The sequence below is a fragment of the Tubulanus polymorphus genome, chromosome 7 (genome assembly GCF_964204645.1).
Source record: "Tubulanus polymorphus chromosome 7, tnTubPoly1.2, whole genome shotgun sequence".
NCBI classification, from domain to species: domain Eukaryota; kingdom Metazoa; phylum Nemertea; class Palaeonemertea; order Tubulaniformes; family Tubulanidae; genus Tubulanus; species Tubulanus polymorphus.
In genome coordinates this window covers 377570-403718 of record NC_134031.1, presented here as the reverse complement: position 1 = coordinate 403718, position 26149 = coordinate 377570, and the positions used below count along the sequence as shown (strand labels likewise).

Below are 26149 nucleotides of genomic sequence, written 5' to 3'. Positions count from 1 at the left end.
GATATCCAATACTGATTATACGACTGATCGATTATCTATTCATCTACAATAACATAAAACAAATAGTTCACAGGATAGTCCTGACATAGACACACAGGGATCGGTCGGGCAATTCAGTGGTGAAAAATGCAGATATGAAATCCTTTTGGATCTGATGAATACAATCAGAGATCTAGCGGGTATTGTTAGTGAACAGAGTCACAACTGACTGGTCATCTGGTCACCACACTGACCGGACAAACTTACAAACCGAACCACTCACCAGAAATCCGTGGTCTAGTGGTTAGCATGCTCGACTAGCATGCTGGAGGCTACAGGTTCGAGTCCAGCTAGGGTTAGGGTTACGACGGAGCTAGGGTTAGGGTTAGGGCAGAGGCTGCTTTACAGGGGACAGGGTTAGGGCTAATTTTGCAACTAATTTTGGCCAGATCTAACGCAGAAATTTTTTTGAAAAAAACTACAACCACTGGATGGTCCGTTTGAAGGTGAGGTTCGAGGCTCGTGAGGTTCGAGGCTCGTGAAGTTTGAGGCTCGTGAGGTTTGAGGCTCGTGAGGTTCGAGGCTCGTGATTAAACTGAATGAAAAACTGGATCAAATCGTTGATTTCGTCGATCGTAAAAATAACACAAAAAATAGTATACTCGACTATCACGTGATCTGATAGTTTATGACGGTTTTTACGTAATGCTGCAGTAACTATGGTGACGAATCTGTCTGTTACGCTCTCACACGCTTCAGTTGTAGTTAATGTGCTAAACTTCAAACCTTCAAACGATGCAGCAGCGTTAGTTAGTTATTGATGAATTCAACGAAATTAGTTGCGCTTTCGATGGAAAGTTCAAAGCGTTAAAAATATATCTAAAATATATATTTGTATTGCTGTAATGTATAGTTACTGATTATGAGAGGCGGACGATGGTAGGAGTGGATTCAGAAATTTAGAATAGAGGGGGGAGGGAGGGACAGGGAGGGGGAGCAAAACTTCCTAGACCCATATAGCTGAACATACATTGTTGTACGCGAAGAGCGAATCGGAGGGGGGAGGAGGGACTGAAAAAACTGTGGGCATCTAGATTGATTCTAAAACAAAATTACCATAAGCAATAATGTTATCTAGACGCACAATAGGGGGGAGGGGAGGGGAGGGGATCTGCTCCCCTGTTAATCCGCCCCTGGATGAGAGACAAACGATCAGATGAGATGGAGAGAGAAATCAAAACATTCACTACAACCCGGAACATCATTTATTTTGACATCTGCGTCGCGTGGTAAATATTTGTGAAGCACTTTTCAGCGAACGTTTGGCGCAAACGCTCCGTGCGCACGGTCCGCCGTGTTTGGTAGAAAATTCAGATAAATGATCAATCTCCGTATTATCACAGTAAGGACTGCAGGGGGGGGGGGTTACAGAACAGTGAAACTATTCCGTTTCCTGGGATATCATCTTAGAAACATGTCTTAGTTGACATATTTGTCCCCCTCCCCCCGCTTAGTCTTCACTGAAAAACACCTAACTTAATTTCTTCAAGAAACTGATGATAATTAAATGTAAAATTTCGAGTCTACTCATTCTAGTTTTGAATGGTAGTTATGACGCTAACTGTCAGCATTGCTTCATCTAAAACGCAAATTAACACTAGATCTACCACAAACAAATAAAGGATTCGTTCTTTAGTTTTTGATTTACCTGTACTAGGACGTGAAGTTACAGTAAAACCTCTCGGCGTCGATGCTGATGTTATTGTAGATGATTCGGTTGTATTCGAAATGTCACCGTCGTCAATAAATAAAATCGTTGACGAAATCTTCTCATTTTCCGGCGTCACGGTCTGATCTGTTGTGTTTATTTCTCCCGAATTAGACGCTGCTGTTGTTGTTGTTATAGTGTTGTTTATCGATGATTGTTGCGCTGTTGTTGTTGTTGTTGTTCCGCTGTTTGACGTCGTCGCCGTTAAATTGTTTGAAACAATAGAAATAGTTTCAACAGTTGGAACCGTGACGTCATCAACAATTGACGAATTGTTGTAATTTTGTTGTCCGTCGATAGAAACCAAAATACTCGAACAAGTGAAAATGATCGGGAACAGAAAAACCATCATTTCCATGATTAGAGGAGTAATCCGGTGAGCAGACGACAGTGACGTGTGGCATCCATCACTAACAGTTAACTACTGAACAGATGATGCTTCACATCGTCGCAGTCTCCGCGTACAGTTCATGTCTTTAACTGCCGGTAGATGGCGAACTGGTCGACTGCGGTCAAGGATCCTAGTTGCGAAATGAAACGACCGTCAAAAACACGATTTAAGTCTGCATTCTATTTCTCACAATTTTATTTCTATTTTTCTATCACAACATTTGGAAAAATAAACAAAGAGAACATTTTTTCTTATGAAACATGTACACAGTAAAATCACGGGTTTTATTGGTATTCAACAATTTGTATTAAGATCAGGGCATTTTGTAAACTACATGTAGCAGGGACTGCTTTGTGGAATGGTCAACATTACTTTGTCAGGAGCCAGTTTCTGGGTAAATTTGACTCGAAGGTAAAACAATTTAAATAAACCAATTTAACTTTGTAGTCAAACTCAAGAATTGTGGAACTGGATCCAAATTTGTGGAACTGGGTCCCGACCTAAACTGTGGAACTAGGTCCACTGTAGAACTGGATCCTGAACTGTGGAACTGGGTCCTGAACTATAGAACTGGGTCCTGAACTGTGGAACTGGGTCCTGAACTGTAGAACTGGGTCCTGAACTGTAGAACTGGATCCTGAACTTTAGAAGTGGGTCCTGAACTGTGGAACTGGGTCCTGACCTGTGGAACTGGGTCCAGAACTGTAGAACTGGATCCAGAACTGTAGAACTGGGTCCAGAACTGTAGAACTGGGTCCAGAACTGTGGAACTGGGTTCAGTACTGTGAAAATTAGACCAGAAATCTCTGAACTATTTATTGATTGATAGTTTGTATATATTCAACAGCAGAATAACAGATCACCGGGGGCAACCAATATCTGAAAATGACTGCGTATTCTAATAATCCAATTATAAAACCACAAATAACATCAAACGTATGATGTCTGCCTAGTAACACACGTGATATACTAACACATAGCGCCCAGATAATAAATAAAACACTACACAGGACACCGAGCGAGACATTCTCCAGGAAGAAATGTAGTAACATAGCAGCACGAGTCGTGTGCCCAGACGGGAACGAATATTTATCAACAGAAACAGTCACAAACATGTCCATTTTATTGACACCAGGGCGGCGACGGTGGAAAACGGTCTTCAAAATCCCGACCAAAATCAGATCATAAATTAATCCTGAAAATAGACAGAGAACACAGAGAGATGAGACACATATGACAAACAGTGATTTAAATCTATAGTTTAAAATATTGTAAAATGAACTAATTCTAACTCTACAAACTATACTGATTTCTGTGAAACTGGTTCTTGGATTTAGTTTTGACTCAAACTCAAATTTGACCTAAATTAAATACCAACTGAGAGAGTTAACACTAACACTTAGAACTAAAAAGGTCCAGAATTCTTGATTCCCATAAAACTATAGGCTCCTGGGATACCTACAATTCTTCATTCATAAAAGGAGACTGCCAGCCAGAAGGTCTCTGGATTAAACCTATCATTACCTGCCATCAGATTCACCAGTATTTCTTGTGTCCTTGTTTTATTCTCTAATTTCCACATTAACAATAAAGTGATTGCGATCCACGGAATTCCGTGACACGATAATTCTAATAATTTCATCACTGGTCTCAAATATCCGAGTTGACGATCTTTACTGGCGCAAACCGCTAATTTATCAGTCAACGCGACGTCAATCCGAATCAACTTCTCAACTGTAGTCTCCTCATCATCATCGCCGCCTACTTTACTCGAGTCTGAAACATCTCGAGATGAAAATTCTTTAAACCTCGGCGGTTCTTTGCACCTGTATCGGCTTTCCTGGTGACCCTCCATTCGATTTGAGTCAATTAATTACCACAAATCCGTAAAAAATTGATAATTCAGCTGTCAAAATTTGTAACCCGGAAGTAAACAGGAAGTGAGTCGGGTAGTTCGACGCAATGCGACATAGCCGATCGGCTCACCAGCCGGACTGCTCCGATGCATTATGACGTAGTAACCGCTTCTGGGAATACTACTAGGAAACCGTTCACGTGACAATAACAAAGACGGAAATAGACGAGGGATTCCTGAGTTTCTGTTCCTGGTAGCGGTACGAGGAAATCTTTAGTAAAACGAAACCACTGATAACTTTTAAATCTATTGAAGATCGTTGCTACTTGGAAAACATGATGATCTAGTGAAGGAGCCATTTTCGCGAGGATTTGGTGGGCGAGTGATGGGAGGTGCCCTCACCATGGTTCTCCAAAAACCGAATTTAATATTGCGTAGTGGTACGGCTGGATCGTCTACATCTACGGAACGTTCTAGTTGTAAGAAAGGCGGCAAACATTCGATAAATCCAGCTTTGAAATTGTTGAATACAGCTATTTCTAATTTCGATCATCGTCCGAAGTTCGGGAAGAATTTGGAAGGATTTTCAGTGGTTAACATTCAAGCTTCGATTGATAAAAGATCGACCAAAACAGAGGAGACAATCAACGTATTAAAATATAATACACCTCATTTCAGGTAGATTCAAATCTCTCATATTTTCTAAGATTTATTTAATCATTTTGCAATAATGATCTAAATGTGTGAAATTTATTCAACTTCTTGTAAAAACCCTATACATTTAAACATTGAATGAGATTTCCTTGGAAGTGAAAAGGAATTAAAACGAATCAACTCCGAAAGTGATACTTGTAGATTAGTTTACTGAAATAATTAGAAGTTTATTATGTAAATCTTTTGTAAAAATCTGATGTTTTTTTTTTCTATAATTTTCAATGAAAACGATGAAATGAATTAGTACGTACTTAGATTTGAGAGTATTTACTCACCTAGAAAATATCAAACGATCAGATTCATGAAAAATTAAATTCATTTATTTTCTTTTCGTATTTATGTATCCCGTTCATGAATATTTTGCAAATCATTTTTACACAAATCTGAGAAGATCAGAGGTTGATATTTTATATTGATTGTCTTTACAAAGCGATATTCTTATTGGTGGTTTTTAATTCCCATTTCTATAGTAGGAAAGAATTGTTCACCATTTCTAATTATTTTCAATAAACCCGAGACTACATAATTCACTTCTTGAAACGGATGAATATTTCTTTACGTGCCACGTCAAGGAAATCCCCGCCGTTTATTTCTGTCTAACGACGTTCTTTTTAAGTTATATTGAATGCAAAGTTTTATGTTTGTTGTGTTTGAGTTTAGTAAGACACGCTTCTAAACATTCTAACAAGAAAAAGAATTCATTTGTGCTTACAGGGTTTTTTTATGTTAGAATCGAGTTGTCTTTCAAGTTCACCCCATTCACGCGCCGAGTAACGGCTTGTGAGATTCTGATTGGCTGTGTCTGGTAAAAACCCGCTGCCGTATTTCCACTATTCTGGTTGAAAAGCTTTTATTTATAGCAGTGTTTATACAATGGAACGACTGTCTCATTATACAATTAGACATAAAACAGGGCAACATGAATCATTTGTGACAGGTTTTCTGTAGACTTGTACACAGCACCCGACCACCATTAGCGGGAGGTCCCGCTTCTTTCGGAGCGGACCTAGGGATTAGTTTGGGGGGGGGGTGGGGGTGGTTTCAGGAACTCTGGTTTTCCATCGAGATTTAACCCTAGAGAACATTGAAACCTGCTGCAAATTTGACACTGATTCTTTGTGAGAAATTGCATGCTGCAGATGCAGATTTGTTCTATAACCTTGAACGTGGAACCCCACTCGGTGTCATTCGGTGTGGCCGCATTATCTACGGTAGCAAACAAACGCCTGAAAGTCGTTTTAAGTGTTTGTAAAAAAAGTTCCAACGAGTGGGATTTGCTTTTTCTATCATGGCCCGAATCAGCCTCCATAATTATCCGATGAATTACATTCCATTTATTTTAGACCCCACACTTCCTAATTTTCCAAGATCTGTTGCTTTCTCTTGCACATTTCTCTCTGAAAAATAAATATATGAAATCCGAACCAATGAAATATCGATGACGTACATATTCTTACAGAGCAATAGCGGAAGTGGTGTTACCGCCATTAGCGGAAGGAGAAGACTGGGATATAGGCTGGATACAAGCTTGTACCAACATGAAATTCATCAATACATACGGAAGCGTTGGATAGTAAGTTGCAAGTCTGTTTTTGGGGAAACAACTGTCCAGTTTGTTAATGAATTTGTAATTCGGGTAGTCGGGCAGCCTGTTTGGTAAACCGTGGAATCGGTCGCAAAGTCCACATTTTATTCCACAATCAAAATTTACGATAAACTGACTCACGATAAGCTCTGATAAGAAGCAGTTTGACTGCTGTGGGATCCCAGGGTTCTGAATTCTATATCACGTGACAAATAATAATCATCTAAAGAAAGAAAGACATTAAATATAATTCTCATACACGTGATTCATTAAATCGACTGAGTTTGGTACGAATTTTCTGTTCTACGGGATACCACGTGAATACCGGGACAGTCGGTGCACGGATAAGTCGTTGTCACTGTATTGCTGTTATGACATTTTGGTAAATTGTCAGGTGGGGCACGTGATAGTCTGAGGCAGTTGTAGGGGCCCAGTTGGAGTAAAATCCGTCTAAAAATCCTCTAAATTAATTTCAGCACAAGTTGGGAATTCCGTGAAGTAGAAACTGGACAATACAAAATGATCAGTGATTCGGATGGCAAACTGTATCCGTGGTACGGCTCGTCACGTGACCAGCTAGCGCACGTAAAAGGACCTTCGTCCGATCAACAGACGATAAAAGTATCCATGCACGATAATTTCTGTCCACAAGTCACGTGGGTGGTTCCGTCCAAAAATATGGAAACGGCCCCGGCGCTGACGCACGTGAAACGAGACCAGAAATTCTACACATGGCTCGTGGCTAAAGATCTAAAAAACGGACAATTTCACGTGTTGAAAACGATAAAATGGCGAGCGAATTTAGAGATCCACGTGAACCCGACTAAGAAATTAGGAGAACGAGCATTTTTATACCGCGAATCGATGACTAGAGAGAGTCTGATACAGAACGAGAATAAAGACATTCCGCGTAATGTGAAACAACCAGAGACACACGCGAACGCCGCGCAGGTTTTAGTCTGGAGACCGTTCTCAGGAAAACCGAAAATAGTCATCGCACCCGATATTAAATCGAAAATGAAAAAAGATAATTTAGAAGTGGATCATTCTTACAGCGATTGTTACCCGTATTCTGATGTTGAACCGATGGAGATCAACAACGAGAGGTCTCTTTGATTTCCGTAGACCATAGTTTTAAATTCAAATCTTTAACCGTTATAACTGCCACCGATATTGAAAAATTATGAACTTTTCAATCAAGCGCCCTCTAGATATTTACTTATTCTCAAACATCCCTTCTGTTGCTATGACGACTCCGACTCCTTGATCGTATGTTTAACTAAGCGTTCAGGAGCCAGATTCAGACACCTATAGTCTTGATTAGATGTTCTTCACTTTAACAGATAGTTTGATGAAACGAGCTCCTGGTCTCTGAATTATTGCACATCTTCTGCTCCTGTGGCTCCTCCTCCTCTATATGATAATGACTCCTGCTCCTCACAAGGTCTCAATTGCGTAATGATTATCAATATGCTGTGATTGTTTTTAGTTAGTCTTTCAAATATAGAGATCATGACTTGTTATACATGCGTTAAACACTAGATTGTAAACACCTCCTCCTGTTCCTGCTCTGGTTCCTCCTCCTGCTCCTCCTGCTCCTCTGGCATTTAGTATTTTATTCTCTATGTATTTTATGTAACTGTCTTTATGAAATTATGTAAATAAATACCGAATCACACTCGGCTCAGAATCAAACTCAAAATCCGAAAATTATGATAAAACGATTCATCATTCATTCTCAAATACGTGAACATTCTATTGACATCAGGGAAAAATTCCATTTTCGCACACCAGATGGCGTTAATTGAACAATATTCGATATTCAAATTCAACGATTTGTAAACGATTCTATATACACACACCAGGGGGCGTCACGTGGATTAAGAACGATAGGAACTGAATGACGAAGACGGTCTGAAAAATAAGAAAATAATTTCGTTTAGGATCGTGAATATTTTACTAGACGAACTCTGGGTGTTCGGTGGATGATAACTCACGGTGTAGACGCAGCGCCACCAAACGTCGAACCACCGAAACCACTTCCAGCGCCAGCTTGCTGCGCCAAATTACCAAATGAAGGTCCACCAGATTGAGCTAAACTAAAAACACAAATATTGACAAACATCTTCAATATCGACAAACATCAAAGAAATAACAATAGCTCCATAGAAACTATGTTAGACTTACGAAGCAAATCCTCCTCCTGCTCCAACTCCTCCAGATGCACCACCTCCTCCAAATACTCCAGAACTCGGTGATGACATGGCTCCAAACGTTGCAGAACTACTACCAAATACACCACCAGAGGGCGAAGCTGCTCCTCCGAATGAAGGAGGTGTTCCGAACGCAACCGGGCTTCCGAATACAGGAGCAGCTCCAAAACCACCTAAATATAAAACAACAACTTCTTCATTTTTTGATTTATTCTCAGTGACCAACAGTAATAAATAATCCCACAATGGATGATATTTAAAAGATCTGGACTTAGTTCCACAGTCGTGAGTTAAGATTTGACTCAGAGTTTACTCATGGAGAATGAACAAATTTTAACTCTAACTCACGACTGTGGAACTGGATCCTGACAGTTTCGAGATTCACCTGAATCTTATCTTCAGAGATCATAACTAACAATCTTAAAACTATTAGATAGATAAACTTTGAAATATCATTGTCTATTATTAAATACCCAACCAGAAATGTGTTACTGAATTCATTCAAAACCTGAGATGACAATTAAATATCACATTCTTACCAGAAGCTGCAGCGGGTTTATTAGATAATCCAAATCCTTGTTGAGCGATATTTGATCTGCCTTGAGTAAAGCTACCTTGCGGAGAAGACACCGGACTGGCGACCGGATTGGCCGCACCACTTCCAAATAATGATGCTAAAAAATACAAAGCAAATTGATATAAATTTCTCAAATTATTGCTATCAATATCTCAAATTATTGCTATCAATATCTCAAATCATTGCCATCGATATCTCAAATCAGTGCCATCAATATCTCAAATTATTGCTTTTGATATCTCAGATTATTGCTATGCTTCATACCGTTACTGGAAGTCTGTTGAAATTGAGTAGGTTGACCGAACACATTTTTATTAGCATTCTCCGCGCTCGGAAGACCTCCCAGTCCAAATACACCACCTCCATTACCTCCGAACAATCCTCCAGAATTACTACTAGAATCACCTCCTCCAAACACCGAGCTACAATTTAACAAAATACATTAAATGAGTATATGGACAATTATTTACAGACAGACAGCAAATTGCACCACATTGTTTGAATCATGAAGTCAATAGTCGGATAAGTAGAAGATAAATACCTTTGTTGTGGTTGAGATTGACCAAATGTTGATGTTCCAAACACCGGGTTCGATGCAGCAGCCGCAGAATTTGAGGAGCTACAATAAAATATATAACCGTTGAATAATGAATTAGTTTAGATGAGTTTAATGTGAGATGTAGTCGTACCCTGTTTGTCCAAACGTCGCCGGTCGCCCAAAACTATTATTCTGTTGTGATGGAGCAGCACCAAATAAACCACCACCAGTAGATGTAGAATTCTGATTGAAACTGGTCGCTGTAGTAGATGCAGCTGAACCCCCAAATACACTCGTAGCTGCACCAGATGACTGTCCGAATAAACTGCCAGTATTAGACGCAGGTTGTCCAAATACAGGAGCTTGACCAAACAATCCAGTAGAGGGCGCTGAGGAAGAGGTTTTACCGAATAAACTGGGAGAGGATGAACCACCTGTCTGTCCGAATACACCAGGAGCAGATGTGGAGCTCTGACCAAAAAGACCGGTAGAGGGAGCTGCAGTGTTGGCTGCAGCACTACCAAAAAGACCAGTAGAGGGAGCTGCAGTGCTGGCTGCGGCGGTACCAAAAAGACCAGTAGAGGGAGCTGCAGTGCTGGCTGCGGCGGTACCAAAAAGCCCAGTAGAGGGAGCTGCAGTGCTGGCTGCAGCGGTACCAAAAAGACCAGTTGAGGGAGCTGCAGTGCTGGCTGCAGCGGTACCAAACAGACCAGTAGAGGGAGCTGATGAGCTGGCAGTAGAGCCAAACAACCCAGTAGATGGTGCTTGTGAGCTGGCTGTAGTCTGGCCAAACAATCCACCAGATGGGGCTGGTGTGTTAGCTGTAGTAGTGCCAAACAACCCAGTAGATGGTGCTGCCGAGCTGGCTGTAGAAGCCCCAAACAATCCAGTAGATGGCGCTGCTGAGCTGGCTGTAGTAGCACCGAACAACCCAGTAGAGGGAGCTGTAGTACTCGCTGTAGTAGCGCTGAACAATCCAGTAGATGGCGCTGATGAACTCGTAGCAGTAGCACCGAACAATCCAGTAGATGGGGCTGATGAGCTGGCAGTAGTAGTACCAAACAATCCAGTAGATGGCGCTGCCGAGCTGGCTGTAGTAGCACCGAACAACCCAGCAGAGGGAGCTGTAGTACTCGCCGTAGTAGTACCAAACAATCCAGTAGATGGTGCTGCCGAGCTGGCTGTAGTAGCACCGAACAACCCAGCAGAGGGAGCTGTAGTACTCGCTGTAGTAGTACCAAACAATCCAGTAGATGGTGCTGCCGAGCTGGCAGTAGCACCGAACAACCCAGCAGATGGAGCTGTAGTACTCGCTGTAGTAGTACCAAACAATCCAGTAGATGGTGCCGTAGAACTTGCTGCAGTGGTGCCAAACAATCCAGTAGATGGGGCTGATGAGCTAGCTGCAGTAGCCCCAAACAATCCAGTAGAGGGCGCTAACGAGCTGGCTGCAGTGGTGCCAAACAATCCAGTAGAGGGCGCTGACGAGCTGGCTGCAGTGGTGCCATCTGACGAGCTGGCTGCAGCGGTGCCAAACAATCCAGTAGATGGGGCTGTTATACTCGGTGCAGTGGTGCCAAGCAATCCTGTAGGGGCTGATGTTGATGATGCAGTAGTAGATGGTTTTACAGACTCACCAGTAGAGGGCACTGTAGTAGTTGAATCAGTGGACGGTGCACTGGATTTCTGTCCAAACAATGTATTACTAGGTTTATCACCAAGTAAGCCACTAGGTGGCGCTGATGGAGCTGGAGTGAAACTGAATCCAGTGGATTTAGTGTCTGGCTGGGAGGGAGTTTCACCAAATACAAATTGTGACCCGGAAGTAAAATCAAAACCAACTTTATCAGTTTTTGTCGTTGAATCAGACGAGGAACTCTGTCCAAATTTGAATCCGGATTGAGAACTAACCGATTCAGTTGTTGCGGGTGGCGTGAATTTTGTAGCTGTTGTCATTGATTTCTGTTGCCCGAAGTTGAAAGCCGTGCTACTAGTATGACCTAGTTTTAAACCAGCACCGCTGCTCGTAGAATCAGGGGCAACAAACAAACTTCCAGAAACGGGGACAGTAGCCGATGGTTTCGTCAGGCCCGGTGTGACAGGTTTCGATGGTGTTGGTTGCAATACAGTTGAAGCTACAGGTTTAGAAGCAGTCGGTTGAACGATGGAGAAACTTGAAACCGATGATTGAGATTTAGTTTTACTCGAAGCAGACGTATTTCCAGACGCAAACGACACCGGGGTAAACGTAAAACTAGACGAGGTCGTTGTGGAGCCGCCGGAGAAGGGCTGGGCGGCTCCGGGTGGTAATTTCACAGCGAAGCTTGACGGGGGTTGGGTGGCTCCGAATGTCGAACTCATAGCTGAGTTGGAAGGTTGGGTAGCTCCGAGTGTTGATTTCAAGGCTGAGCCGGAGGAGTTGGAGGAAGGTTGGGTGGCTCCGAGTATTGATTTAACAAACGATGGTTTATTATGAGTGATTGATGGTGTTGAAGGTGGTGTTATATCTTCTACTCGTGGTAGCGGTATTTTCTCTTTCTGTACGATCGAATCGCCTCCGAACAATGTTTTCTGCGAACTGAATTTAGTTTGCCCGACGCCACCACCAGGCGGCGCTGTGCCGAACAATGAAATGACCGGTTTAGGTTGCTGGGTAACGGCAGTTGGAGTTGATCTGGAGTCAGGTGGAGTGATGATAGAACTGATATCCTGAACTATAACATTTCTCTGATCAGATTTCGCAGGTATTTTCCTGTTATTCTCCGCTGCCGCTGGTTTCCCAATAATTGAACTAATATCCTCGACGATAACATTCTTGTTACGCTCTGATTCAGGAATAGGTTTTAATCCCGGTTTAATAGCGGCGCTGGTAACCGATGGTTTGGCAGGGGTCGAGGCCGATAGGTTCACGCTAGAGAATGAACTGATATCTTGAACCTCGGAATCAGTGAGGTCCTCATCGGCCTCACTACTGTTCAGTAACCTCTCTCGTAGAGTCTCAGCCGTCGCTATTTTAGACATCGATAAATTAGCTGAAAAAAATAAAACATCAAATAATCAGCCACAGAGATGACCCCCACCTGCCAGGGCAGACAGACAGATGACCCTCACCTGCCAGGGCAGACAGACAGATAACCCTCACCTGCCAGGGCAGACAGACGACCCTCACTTGTCATGGCAGACAGACAGATAACCCTCACATGCCCGGGCAGTAAGAAAGTCCCTTAGTTTTAAACCCTGACTTCCCGCCTCCCCACATCCCCCCAGAATCCCCACCTCCCCCAGACTCTCCCCCCAGAACCCCGCCTCCCCCAGACTCCCCTCCTCCCCCAAAACTCCCCACCTCCTCCCCTCACTCCCTGTAAAGCTGTTATTTTACCTGGTGCTGTTGATTTGATCGGAGTCACTTTTCTCTTACTCAGAATATCTCGTAATTTCGCTTGTTTTTCCGGAGACATCGGACTGGATACCGGCGCCCTCTGGTTGATCCGTTCAGCAGAGAGCACAGGTGATGAGAAATCCCTGACGAAAATAGAATAAAAATATTTCAAACAATCTTCAAAATCATCAGAAACTAATCAGTCGCGAGGTTCGACGGTTATATTAAATTACCCGTTATTTTGATCGTGTTTCCACGGTGATGCGTTAAACAGTTTCATATTGTGTAATAGATCAGTCAGTTGATTCATACGCCGATCCTGTTCTTGTATTATACGACTGTTACAACTCAACGTGTGATAAATAGTATCAGCAGCAGGACGCTTCATCTTACTGTCAAATAAACCACATTCCCTCATTAAATATCCTCTGTTTCTTTTTATCACCAGCATGAACAACAAGACACAAAAAATTCCCTGATTGAATTAAAAGATATCCTCAGTGAGGGCTGTTTCTTATCAAGAGGTTCATTGTGTCACTCGTCACCAGCGAGAACAACAAGACACCAACAAATTCAAATTCCCTGGTGCCAGTTGCATAGTCGTGACTTAAGTCCAAAAGTGGTCTTAAATCTTGAGACTGGTCTTAAGTTGTTAGATTAATAGAACTAAGTTGGTCTTAGGCTGATCTTAAGTCGAAGCCACGACTTAGCAGCCGGCCCCTGGCTTATCCCTGATTATCTGTCAACAAGTGGGAAGTCCTCCACTGATATGGCAGGGAAGAATTCAACCTTAAATTCCCTGATTTCTCTAAGAACCCTGCAATACAGATTAACCCCCCTCTCAATACCGCTAAAATCGAACTAAAACCGTTCCTTTCAAGCTGACCTCTATTGGTGCAGAGACTAACTAACGAGTGTCGATCTGACGACTCAGATTCCGATAGAGTAAAACGGAACTTACTTTGTTCGATGTTTTCTAGAAGTCTGATAAGCCTCCCACTCTGAATCTAACACTAAATTCACGTCGTTGATTCCCGATTCGAGATATTGATATTGATGTTGTATTTTATTGATAATTCTCAAGCTGACAGGATCTAATGATCGAGTTCTCAATAATTGTTGATATTTCGGGTCGTTATTCAGTTTCTGTCTCATACAACATTCCTGCAACGTCGCCAACGTCTCTAAACTTTCCGATTTTAATTCCGTTATTTCTTTATTGATGATTTGCGTTGTTTCTTTCGCTTCGTTGCAGAAATTGAACAGACGATCGGTATCTTTGAGCAGACGTCGAATCTCGTCGCCGTTAGCGATATCGATTTTACACGCGCTGCCTCGTTCTCGTAATCCGTTCAATTCCAATTGAAAAACGGACATCTGAAAAATAAAAATCATCGAAAATATCATATCAGTAGAAATTTACCGTGTTGATATTGAATTGAAAAAGTAAGTAGGGGCTAGTTCCATAGTCATGGCTTAGACTAAATACCAGTCTAAGACCAACTTAGTTCTGTATCCAATCTAACAACTTAAGACTAGTCTTAAGATAAAAGACCACTTTTGGACTTAAGTCACGACAGCGCAACTGGCCACATTAAAGCAAGCACAAATCAAATCTCATATCAGGACCCTAAATAATATACTCACTGCCCCAAGAAAAAGATCTTTTACAAATCTATGGAAGTCCATACACCATGATACAACACCAGTTCTATAGTGACAATTTCTGTCCCTTGTATCAGGACCCTAAATCATAAACTCCCCCAAGTGACATTGTTTTAATGCCATAAATAGAAAGTCTTTTAATCCCTTCATTTCCCATGAAGAATTCCATACTCATCAGGACCTAAATCTAAATTCATTCTAAAGTAAGTAGACATTGTCAGACCCGCTACAAACCCTGCCCAATAATCCCACATCAAATCAAATAACTCTACCTCATCTAGAATACTCTTCACAAATGGATTGTCGAGATCATAAGTAGCTGCACCTGCTACTGATTTATTCACTGCATCTGTAGCTGATTTGCGAGACTGGAAAAACAGTAATATCAACAGGAATATGAATAAAAACAGGTGTAATCAGGTACCGAAATATTGATCGGAATACGCACCTGTAAATTAGGAGGTATAGCAGGTGCGCGCTGCTGATCTGTGAGCTTATGTTTTACACTACTGCTGCTGTTGCTTGCAACAGGTGCATTAGATATTAATCCTGGTTTATAATCAGTAGAGGAAGTTGCAGGTTTTAATCCTGAAGTAGGTTTAGGCGCTAGGTTTACCGGAGTTGGAGCTGGATTAGTTGTAGGTCCCGGTTTAGTAGGGGTCGGAGTAAAGGGTAGTTTACTAGTAGCACTAAAACCAGGTTTAGTAGTTTTAACATCGAATCCAGCTGAAGGGGGAGGGGCTTGAGTTGAACCGAATGAAAATGGTGTCGTAGACAGCAATGTTGGTTTAGAACCACCATCTCCAGATCCTCCGACCTGTGCTCCAGGCTGTGCTCCAAATAGACCTCCAGGCTGTGGTGCTCTGATCTGTGCTCCGGGCTGCTGTGCTCCAGGCTGTGCTCCAAACAGACCTCCAGGCTGTGGTGCTCTGACCTGTGCTGTGGGCTGCTGTGCTCCAGGCTGTGCTCCAAACAGACCTCCAGGCTGTGGTGCTCTGATCTGTCCTCCGGGCTGCTGTGCTCCAAATAGACCTCCAGGCTGTGGTGCTCTAATCTGTGCTCCAGGCTGTGCTCCAAACAGACCCCCAGGCTGTGGTGCTGTAATCTGTGCTCCAGGCTGTGCTCCAAACAGACCTCCGGGCTGTGGTGCTGTAATCTGTGCTCCAGGCTGTGCTCCAAACAGACCTCCAGGCTGCGGTGCTCTGATCTGTGCTCCTGGCTGCTGTACTCTGGGGAATGCTCCAGATTGTGCTCCAAGGAATGCTCCGGGTTGTGATCCAACTCCAGCCTGTTTATTCAGTAACTGTGATAACATATTAGATTGACCAGTTTCTGCAATCGCTTGTTGACCAAATACCAAAGGCTTGGTTCCTCCTGAAACAGCAGCTCCAGCAGCTCCTCCCAGGATGGATGATGCTCCTCCTCCAGTGACAGTTGCTCCTCCCAGGATGGATGATGCTCCTCCTCCTGTGACAGTTGCTCCTCCCAGGATGGATGATGCTCCTCCTCCTGTGACAGTTGCTCCTCCCAGATTTCCACCAGTTGTTTGAGGAGCCACAGGAGCAAATGATGGTTTACCGATTCTAACGCCTGAAATAATTCAATCAAAAACATTTCATTTAACGATTAACAACAACTACGTTAAAACATTTCATCATCGGGTTGAAACGTACCGTCGACTGGGAGTGGTTGAGCGGGATGTACAATAGATGGCGCTCCGGTATACATCATATGAAACGGACAGAGTACACCGTCCGTACTGAGTAGATAGATTATAGGAGACGGGGGATGAACGTTCACATCATCTATAAATAATCATCATTAATATATAAACATTTAATGTTTGACATTTTCATGAATATTCGTGAATTCATTCTTACCGATTCTAATTTCAGCTTGTGGAGTGAAGTCGATAGTAATTCCTACCGGGAACGTGTTATCATTAGATTGATTTAGAGGTAATTCAGCTCGACCGGTATCATCCAGATTCCACATCTCCCATATATTCTATAATACACATAAACAACAGTCTGTCAGAACTATGAATCAGTTGAGAATCACAATATACCTGATGAGACTCGATGAATAAATGAATCTGAAGAGTTTATTTAAAAATTATAAATATTTCGTGCGGTTGCTACCACTCTTCATCAGTCTAAAATAGAGTCTGACTCACTGTTAGAGCTAGCTGCGGCAAGTGGGTTTAATATATACCGCATTCTTCAACGACGCGTACTAACCTTATTCTGGGGACTTCTGCCGATAATTCCGGCTTCCTGACCTTTACTAGAAACAGCTACTATCATACTCCTAGATCAGAAAATTAAACCACAATTCATTACATCTAAATATTACATTCACAAGGAATACAGTCTTCCTGAAGATGATGATTAAGATACAGTTGACATGTTGAATAACTAACATGAGATGGATGGTACTTTATTTGAGTGACTGAAAATCAATATTTTAGGTCAACTGCCAGTTTCTGGTCCAAATAAGACTTTTACCAGGTACCACCAAAACTGACCGAGCTAACCCACCTGATGTGCTCTCAAGTCAAGTTGAAATAGACATTAGTTCATCTGGAGTACAAGCTTTCGCTAAATGGTGAATGAGACACCCACTTACATTAGAATGTATATTCACCGATCTCTGAACAGCACTACTGACCCCCCCCACACCCCTCACTGATGTAAATTCACTGAATCTCTCAACAGCACTACTGATCCCCCCACACCCCTCGCCGATGTAAATTCACTGATCTCTGAACAGCACTACTGACCCCCCCCCCATCTCTCTCTGAACAGTTGAACTGATTTCTTACCATTCAGTTATAAACGTAAGGAAATATTGTTGAATTCGTTGCTCTTCACAACCGTAACAGATATCTTCATAGTTTGTATAACTGAGTGGTTTATCTTTCTGTGAAATAGAAATATCAATCTCAAAATAAACACGTAGGAAATTGATATCATAAATGGACAAAAGTTTATTGAGATTATAGAAATATTTTGGGTGGGTACTGCCCTTCTAGGTCAGTCTGAAATGATTCTTTTGTCGAGGGATATTTATATTTGAAATGATGAGAAGTGGAATGAAATACTCACAAATGAATGAGTCATAACAAGCTGTGGTTGTAATGTAAGATCTGTTTGTATTGTTGTGTAAGCTCCCAGAAACGCATTGGCGGACAAACATTTTATATCAACAACTAGAAATATAATCATTTTAATTAATGTGAGAAACACATTTCCAGTTCCACAGTTGTGGATCCAGTTTCTCAGTTCTCTGGTTCCAGTTCCTGGACGTCATTTCCCAGTGATTTTGAGTGATTTTTCCAGAGTTGGAAGGTATTTACTTCATAACTAATAAATCTGAGTTGAGAGTAGAATCTCATGTGCTGTATCTAACAAATGGGGGCTGCAGTTGGTCAAAAGTTGGTTAGAGTAAACCAGTGGATAGTTAACATAGTGACAATTAAAACTGTAACAAATAACATTAATACGTTTCTTAACTTAAAATGAACTGTCAATGATAGAGAATCATAGGAATATATTCAGTACCTTTCATCGGTTGGTCGAACAGTGGAGGACACGGAAGTTGTTTCTTCAAATTCATTTGATGATCATAAAAATCAATAACGCCATCAAATCGTCCAACAATCATTTGAGTTCCTTTCGGGCTCCAAACAACTGCACAAATAGATCACGATTTCTCACAATTTTAGAAGAGTTTTTTCAACAGTAACTGACACAAGATTTTATAATACCCACCACAACTAACATTAGCGTCGAGTTTCTGTGCAACGACTGAGACAGTTACATCTTTTAAATTCCACAGAGTTAAACAACCGTTTGATAAACACGTTGAAAACATTCCAGCATGAACCGGGTTCCATGAGAAATCCTGTAGAGTTAGAGCCGCGTCACTCGACAGTAAAACCTCGGTAAATCTCTCCACATTGACAGCCTAGAAATAAACAGAATATCTGCTTCAGACGACTGCAGGCTTGACTCCGATCAAAAAGGGATCAATAAATTCTTGAGGCAGTGAGCAAACTCTGTAGCAGTCGGCGCAGGGATGACAATAAACTGCAGCAAGAAAATTTGTTATCAGATGAGGCACGCGATAATCTGAGACAAACGGATTGAAATATCCGATATTTCAAATTCTTACCTTGCCTGTGAATATTCTGACATCGTATAGATAAACTATGGGTTGATTGTGCTGATTATTGAGAGCGACTGCTACAGTTAAACCATCAGTCGATGTAGAGATATAAACCGGTCTCGAGGGGAGCGCAACGTCTGTCAGGAACGGGAAATCTTCAATTACTGAATTGCCTTTATCTTTACCTTCGCTGTGTACAATAACATCACACGTGTTTAAAACACGAAATCCTGAATTAAAAACAAAACGATCAATCAATACATTTCACACACTGTAGTACCTAGCCGTCGTTCCCCCGCGACCCGTAACAACCACTGGTATTCAGACACACCACACGCACCACTGAGCCTCGCGGGTCATCCTCATAAATTATACCCTGTCCCTGAGGCCTCACAAATTAATCACACCCCAGGACTGCAGTACAGGCCTAGAAATTGTTGCACCCGCCAGGCCTTCACCCTGTGCCCTATCAATTCTCACTCACTCGCCACAGTAGCATCAACGCCCAATTATCCCGACCCCTGGCGACCCAGATTATCCCGACCCCTGGGCGGCCCAGATTATCCCAACCCCTAGCGACCCAGATTATCCCGACCCCTGGGTGACCCAGATTATCCCGACCCCTGGGCGACCCAGATTATCCCGACCCCTGGCGGCCCAGATTATTATTGTTGAAAAACAAGTTACCGTTTTCATATCCAACAAAAACCAGGCTGTAATTTTTGGCCGAAGCGACGAGATTTGATCTGTTGATCGGTAGAGATGGAGGGGTCGGTGAAACTCTAATCCGAGCCAACCTTTTAAATAGAAACTCCTGAAATAACAACAAATATACATCTCAATAAAATACCACGGATAGTAGATGAGGAATAAACTATGAATTGTTATTGAATTTACTAACTTTGATATCTCGATCCTGAGCTGCTGAAGAATCAGACATTTTATCACAGATTCTCTTATCGTCTGTAGATTCCGTAGATTCTCAGATTCCCAGCTTTACACCCGCGGTTTTATTATTTACGCGTTTGAAATCGTTTTCAAAACTCCACTCGGCTTCCATTCATTGGATATCGCTAAATCACGGCAGTCGGACTGATATCAACGCCAAATCCGTATTTTACTGATTACCAATTCAATTCAATTTGTCAATTTCAGTGAAGTCCAGTTCCGTATTTTGTTGATACTCAATTTGACAGTCCTATGTAAACAGTAAATCGAATTGTTGTAAGTTTCTCCTCAAATATTCAAAGATTTATTCATTTTTGTAGAATACTTAATTCGGGGTCAGAAGAGGGGCTTCATCTACATCAGCAGGACCCTCTCCTCCACACTTCACGGGACTGGTGGTGTCGCCAACCCCGCGGGGCCTTCAAAAATCAAAATATCAAACCTCAAACAGGAGCCTGAACAATTTCATTTGAAAATTTAGACCCCTGCCTCACGCTAGCTAGTTAGTTAGTGACTTAATTGTTGGTGGTAAGCTTTTGTAGTTGCATCCTGTGACTCCGGGGTACGAGAGGTTTGTGTGGTAAGACTTTTCTAAAGCTTTTAGCTAAAATAGAGTTTTGAATTTCTCTTTTCAGATTTTCTATTTCCTCATTTAATTTGTATGAACAGCTCCCTTTCTATGAACTACTGCTGCCTAGCTCTGGACAACTGGACTGAACCTACCTAGCCCTGGACAACTGGACTGAACCTACCTAGCCCTGGAAACCCGACTGAACCTACCTAGCCCTGGAAACTGGACTGAACCTACCCAGCTCTACAAGTGGAGTGAATCTAAACCTATCTACCCGGCACACTTAAACCCGTCCCTGGGTAACTTGATTGGATCTTAAACCTTCCCTTCGGCAACTGGACTGAAATTCAACTTGTTGAATATGTCAAACAGGTAATTAACATAATGACAGTCTTCCTTGTTAGGTACAGGGTTATATAGTCTAACAGTCAGTTTACTGGCATGACCTTATCGCACTTCTAGAATCAAATACATCATACAGTCAGATTTATTCAGTCCCCCTACATTCACATTACTCTCTGAAGTAGAGAGAATCCCATAATTATAACGAAAAAGTCCGAAAATGAAACTTCGAGATAGTAGTTTATTTCAACGTTTCGACTATATCCTAAGTCATCTTCAGGAATAATGAGATACTACAAAAATTATGAGATATATATACAATCCAGAGACAAAGAGACTAATTAAGCTAATTAGACTTTAATCAAAGGAAAATTAACGTAGAAATAGTTACACGCTAGAATAGATTATATACTTTCTGAAGGTTGGATGTATTTGTTGTTTGTTTGTTTCAGGTCGATTCATACAGAAAGTATAGATTCAGATTACAGCAGTCCTAACACTATAAACAGTGTAAGCAGCAGTAACAGTACAGGATCGACGACTTTAGTAGAAATATCTATAAAACCTGTTTATAAACAACAACACAACTGTGCTGAAGAGATACGTGTATTACCACAGGTAAAATATACATCAGTCTCCTTAATCAGTATCCGGTCAACTCAATATACAGTTAACTCAGTATCCAGTTAACTCAGTAACCGGTCAACTCAATATCTGGTCAACTCAGTATCCAGTCGACTCAGTATTCGGTTGACTCAGTAGGCCTACTGTCAACTCAGTACTGGTCAACTTGGTAAACTGGTTAACTCAGTACTGGTCAGCATAATAAACCTGTCACCTCAGTTCTGATCAACCTAGTAAAACCTACCAATTAAGTACCAGTCAAGTTGGTAAACTGGTCAACTAAGTACGAGTCAACTTGGTTTGAACCAGTCAACTTTGCAAACTTATCAACCTGGAAAACTAGTCAAAAATGGTCAACACAGTACTTTAGTCAATTCAGTACTGGTCAACACAGTACTTCAGTCAACTCAGTACTGGTCAATAGTGCAGGTAAGGCAGAGTTAACTGTAGATGTATTTCATTCGATATTTCAGTTGCCGTCCGAGAAGTTTAAATACACTTTATGGCATGAATTATGTGATACAGATTTAACAGGACCTCAACTGAACGCTCCACGTATCAGAGAAGGTATCGATCAATCTCGATATATTCCACCAATCATCGTGCGATTCTCCTAACTAAGAATTATTGAAATGTCGCTCGGAAATATTTTCAGGTCCGATCAACAAAGATAAACTGATCGACAAGAATGATGAGAGGGTGGAAAATAAAACTGTAAAGGAGAAGAAAGATTATCGCGATGTGAAAGAGGATTGGGAGAATTGTGTGAAGGGTAATCTATCGTATCAGGAACTATCACATGAATATCAGAGGACGAATTTCACTCGAGTTTTACAACGTATGAGACACGTTGAGGAGTTGATTATAGTGGAGAATAATCTACAGAATATCAGTACAGTGACATTACCGCAGTGAGTACTCCCTCCTCCCCTCCTCCCCCTCCCTCCTCCCTCCCTCCAATCTACAGAATATCAGTACAGTGACACTACCGCAGTGAGTACAACTCCCTCCTCCCCTCCTCCCCCTCCCCTTCCCTCCATCCAATCTACAGAATATCAGTACAGTGACATTACTGCAGTGAGTACTCCCTCCTCCCCTCCTCCCCCTCCCTCCTCCCTCCCTCCAATCTACAGAATATCAGTATAGTGACACTACCGCAGTGAGTACTCCCTCCTCCCCTCCTCCCCCTCCCTCCTCCCTCCCTCCAATCTACAGAATATCAGTACAGTGACATTACCGCAGTGAGTACTCCCTCCTCCCCTCCTCCCCCTCCCTCCTCCCTCCCTCCAATCTACAGAATATCAGTACAGTGACATTACCGCAGTGAGTACTCCCTCCTCCCCTCCTCCCCCTCCCTCCTCTCTCCCTCCAATCTACAGAATATCAGTATAGTGACACTACCGCAGTGAGTACTCCCTCCTCCCCTCCTCCCCCTCCCTCCTCCCTCCCTCCAATCTACAGAATATCAGTACAGTGACATTACCGCAGTGAGTACTCCCTCCTCCCCTCCTCCCCCTCCCTCCTCCCTCCCTCCAATCTACAGAATATCAGTACAGTGACATTACCGCAGTGAGTACTCCCTCCTCCCCTCCTCCCCCTCCCTCCTCCCTCCCCTCCTCCCCCTCCCTCCTCCCTCCCTCCAATCTACAGAATATCAGTATAGTGACACTACCGCAGTGAGTACTCCCTCCTCCCCTCCTCCCTCCCCTCCTCCCCCTCCCTTCCCCTCCCTCCAATCTACAGAATATCAGTATAGTGACACTACCGCAGTGAGTACTCCCTCCTCCCCCTCCCTCCTCCCTCCCTCCAATCTACAGAATATCAGTACAGTGACATTACCGCAGTGAGTACTCCCTCCTCCCCTCCTCCCCCTCCCTCCTCCCTCCCTCCAATCTACAGAATATCAGTACAGTGACATTACCGCAGTGAGTACTCCCTCCTCCCCTCCTCCCCCTCCCTCCTCCCTCCCTCCAATCTACAGAATATCAGTACAGTGACATTACCGCAGTGAGTACTCCCTCCTCCCCTCCTCCCCCTCCCTCCTCCCTCCCTCCAATCTACAGAATATCAGTACAGTGACATTACCGCAGTGAGTACTCCCTCCTCCCCTCCTCCCCCTCCCTCCTCTCTCCCTCCAATCTACAGAATATCAGTATAGTGACACTACCGCAGTGAGTACTCCCTCCTCCCCTCCTCCCTCCCCTCCTCCCCCTCCCTTCCCCTCCCTCCAATCTACAGAATATCAGTACAGTGACATTACCGCAGTGAGTACTCCCTCCTCCCCCTCCCTCCTCCCTCCCTCCAATCTACAGAATATCAGTATAGTGACACTACCGCAGTGAGTACTCCCTCCTCCCCTCCTCCCTCCCCTCCTCCCCCTCCCTTCCCCTCCCTCCAATCTACAGAATATCAGTATAGTGACACTACCGCAGTGAGTACTCCCTCCTCCCCCTCCCTCCTCTCTCCCTCCAATCTACAGAATATCAGTATAGTGACACTACCGCAGTGAGTACTCCCTCCTCCCCTCCTCCCTCCCCTCCTCCCCCTCCCTTCCCCTCCCTCCAATCTACAGAATATCAGTATAGTGACACTACCGCAGTGAGTACTCCCTCCTCCCCCTCCCTTCCCCTCCCTCCAATCTACAGAATATCAGTACAGTGACATTACCGCAGTGAGTACTCCCTCCTCCCCTCCTCCCCCTCCCTCCTCTCTCCCTCCAATCTACAGAATATCAGTACAGTGACATTACCGCAGTGAGTACTCCCTCCTCCCCCTCCCTCCTCTCTCCCTCCAATCTACAGAATATCAGTATAGTGACACTACCGCAGTGAGTACTCCCTCCTCCCCTCCTCCCCCTCCCTCCTCTCTCCCTCCAATCTACAGAATATCAGTATAGTGACACTACCGCAGTGAGTACTCCCTCCTCCCCTCCTCCCCCTCCCTCCTCCCTCCCTCCAATCTACAGAATATCAGTACAGTGACATTACCGCAGTGAGTACTCCCTCCTCCCCTCCTCCCCCTCCCTCCAATCTACAGAATATCAGTATAGTGACATTACCGCAGTGAGTACTCCCTCCTCCCCTCCTCCCTCCCCTCCTCCCCCTCCCTTCCCCTCCCTCCAATCTACAGAATATCAGTATAGTGACTCTACCGCAGGAAGTAAACCCCCTCCCTCCTCCACCTCTGCCCACTGGTTTTCACAAATATTTCTATATTTATTTCAGATGTGTCAGTTTGAATGTGAGTCGCAACTTTCTCGGTTCTCTTACAGTAAGTTCAGTCATTCATTCCCCATCAACTGTCAAACTGAGTCTGTGCAACTGTCAAACTGAGTCTGTGCAACTGTCAAACTGAGTCTGTGCAACTGTAAAACTGAGTCTGTGCAACTGTCAAACTGAGTCTGTGCAACTGTAAAACTGAGTCATTTGTATTTCATTCATTCTCTTGTTTAGAATTTGCCAAAATGTCCAGAAATTCGTCATCTCAACATTTCGATGAATAATATTCTAACATTGAACGGATTGAAGAGATTTAAAGGCACTCCTTTAGTGAGTTTAAACATGAAAGGAAATCCAGTGGAATTTACACAGAACTATAGAATCAGGTAAGAGTTGGTTCCCCTCAAACCACTGAGCTTCAATCAGGGGTTCCCCTCAAACCACTGAGCTTCAATCAGGGGTTCCCCTCAAACCACTGAGCTTTAATCAGGGGTTCCCCTCAAACCGCTGAGCTCCAATCAGGGGTTCCCCTCAAACCACTGAGCTTTAATCAGGGGTTCCCCTCAAACTGCTGAGCTCCAATCAGGGGTTCCCCTCGAACCGCTGAGCTGAAATCGAGGCATCATTTGCCGGCTTCAGCTTCCATTTTCTTGATTAAGAGGATTAAGAACCAGTTAAGAATTAAAAAACTCTTGTCATCCACAATTAATCATTGTTTCATTGATTTATTTCTACAGAGTTTTCAGAATTCTGCCGCAGTTGAAAGTTTTAGATGGAATTTCTCGACTCCCTGAGGACCAAGCGATCATCGATGAGGTGACCAAAAATAGAAATTGTCTCATCAGTTAAAAACAACAACTAACAACAACAAACTCGGTGCCCAGTTTACAACAGACCAAGTTTACAACAGACCAAGTTTACAACAAGCCCAGTTTACAACAAGCCCAGTTTACAACAAGCCCAGTTTACAGATTATTGACAAATGAAAGATTTGATTCAAAAATTCAATTCTTGCTGCTTAGAGTCAAATGTCATTTTGCTCCATGACAAAATAAAAATTGACATCGCAAAAATGAAACACAATGAGTAAAATAGAGAATCATGACTGAATGATTGAGATTATAAAAACCATGATTTATTAACGTAGTTTTAACGATATTTTTATTATTTCTATAATCGATTTACGATTAATTCATATCTTTTTTAAAAATCAATGATATATGTATGATTTATTAGTGTAAATTTTACCACTATTTATGAATAGTATTTGTTCACAATTTTATCTAGTATGAAGTATTTTGAATAATTCCAGTGTTTCATATCGAACTAAATACAGTGAACTAAGGCTAAAAACATTGATACCTTGTTTTTCCGTCAGTTGAGCGCAAAAGTTGACCCGGCCGGCCGCCTATCTACCCTATACATTACTGTTTTTAAAATCATGATCAAGCTTACAATAACAGACCCGGCCGCTATAGAAATGAACTGTTTACAAGTTTTATCATTTTTTACAAAAATGACCCGACCGCTGGGGAGAAACAAGGTATCATTTTTGTCTAGCTTAATGATTAAAGTTTGGCACAATCTCGAGTGGGGGTAGAGCACCAACTCG

The 26149-nt window shown here is 42.7% G+C and overlaps 5 protein-coding genes across 6 annotated transcripts in view; 2 read left to right on the top strand and 3 right to left on the bottom strand.

Annotated features, from left to right (window-relative positions):
- The window catches only part of LOC141908396 (uncharacterized), a 21708-nt gene extending 19565 nt beyond the window's left edge, over positions 1–2143 (bottom strand). The window contains exon 1 of the mRNA XM_074798437.1: positions 1688–2143. Within this exon, the coding sequence (XP_074654538.1) occupies positions 1688–2105 (418 nt within the window). The 5' untranslated portion in view covers positions 2106–2143. The remainder of the gene's footprint in view (positions 1–1687) is intronic.
- On the top strand, positions 2015–26149 carry LOC141908222 (uncharacterized). 2 transcript variants are annotated; one of them, XM_074798155.1, is made up of 8 exons: positions 2015–2024; positions 20418–20725; positions 21148–21313; positions 21793–21886; positions 21975–22230; positions 24544–24589; positions 24772–24923; positions 25275–26149. In XM_074798155.1, the coding sequence occupies exons 2-8, from the start codon at positions 20715–20717 to the stop codon at positions 25384–25386; spliced, it is 837 nt and encodes a 278-aa protein (XP_074654256.1). In that variant the 5' UTR covers positions 2015–2024; positions 20418–20714; the 3' UTR covers positions 25387–26149. The 2 variants fall into 2 exon arrangements, with proteins under 2 accessions (XP_074654256.1, XP_074654255.1); XM_074798154.1 differs by lacking the exon at positions 2015–2024 and adding an exon at positions 20026–20058.
- Positions 2331–4059, bottom strand: LOC141908754 (polyisoprenoid diphosphate/phosphate phosphohydrolase PLPP6-like). Its single transcript, XM_074798936.1, has 2 exons — positions 3663–4059; positions 2331–3333 (listed from the first exon to the last, which is right to left on the bottom strand). The coding sequence occupies exons 1-2, from the start codon at positions 3991–3993 to the stop codon at positions 2954–2956; spliced, it is 711 nt and encodes a 236-aa protein (XP_074655037.1). The 5' UTR covers positions 3994–4059; the 3' UTR covers positions 2331–2953.
- On the top strand, positions 4258–7998 carry LOC141909343 (protein FAM78B-like). Its single transcript, XM_074799758.1, has 3 exons — positions 4258–4671; positions 6167–6280; positions 6769–7998. Exons 1-3 carry the CDS (start codon positions 4379–4381, stop codon positions 7406–7408), a joined length of 1047 nt encoding a protein of 348 aa, XP_074655859.1. The 5' UTR covers positions 4258–4378; the 3' UTR covers positions 7409–7998.
- Positions 8031–19893, bottom strand: LOC141909341 (uncharacterized). The gene is made up of 22 exons (XM_074799757.1): positions 19736–19893; positions 19522–19648; positions 18841–19064; positions 18438–18633; positions 18228–18356; positions 17772–17875; positions 17489–17586; positions 16905–16974; positions 16545–16671; positions 16338–16469; positions 15113–16254; positions 14937–15032; positions 13961–14376; positions 13233–13391; positions 13000–13142; positions 9772–12652; positions 9624–9701; positions 9347–9504; positions 9045–9179; positions 8480–8678; positions 8290–8391; positions 8031–8206 (listed from the first exon to the last, which is right to left on the bottom strand). The coding sequence occupies exons 1-22, from the start codon at positions 19772–19774 to the stop codon at positions 8173–8175; spliced, it is 6789 nt and encodes a 2262-aa protein (XP_074655858.1). The 5' UTR covers positions 19775–19893; the 3' UTR covers positions 8031–8172.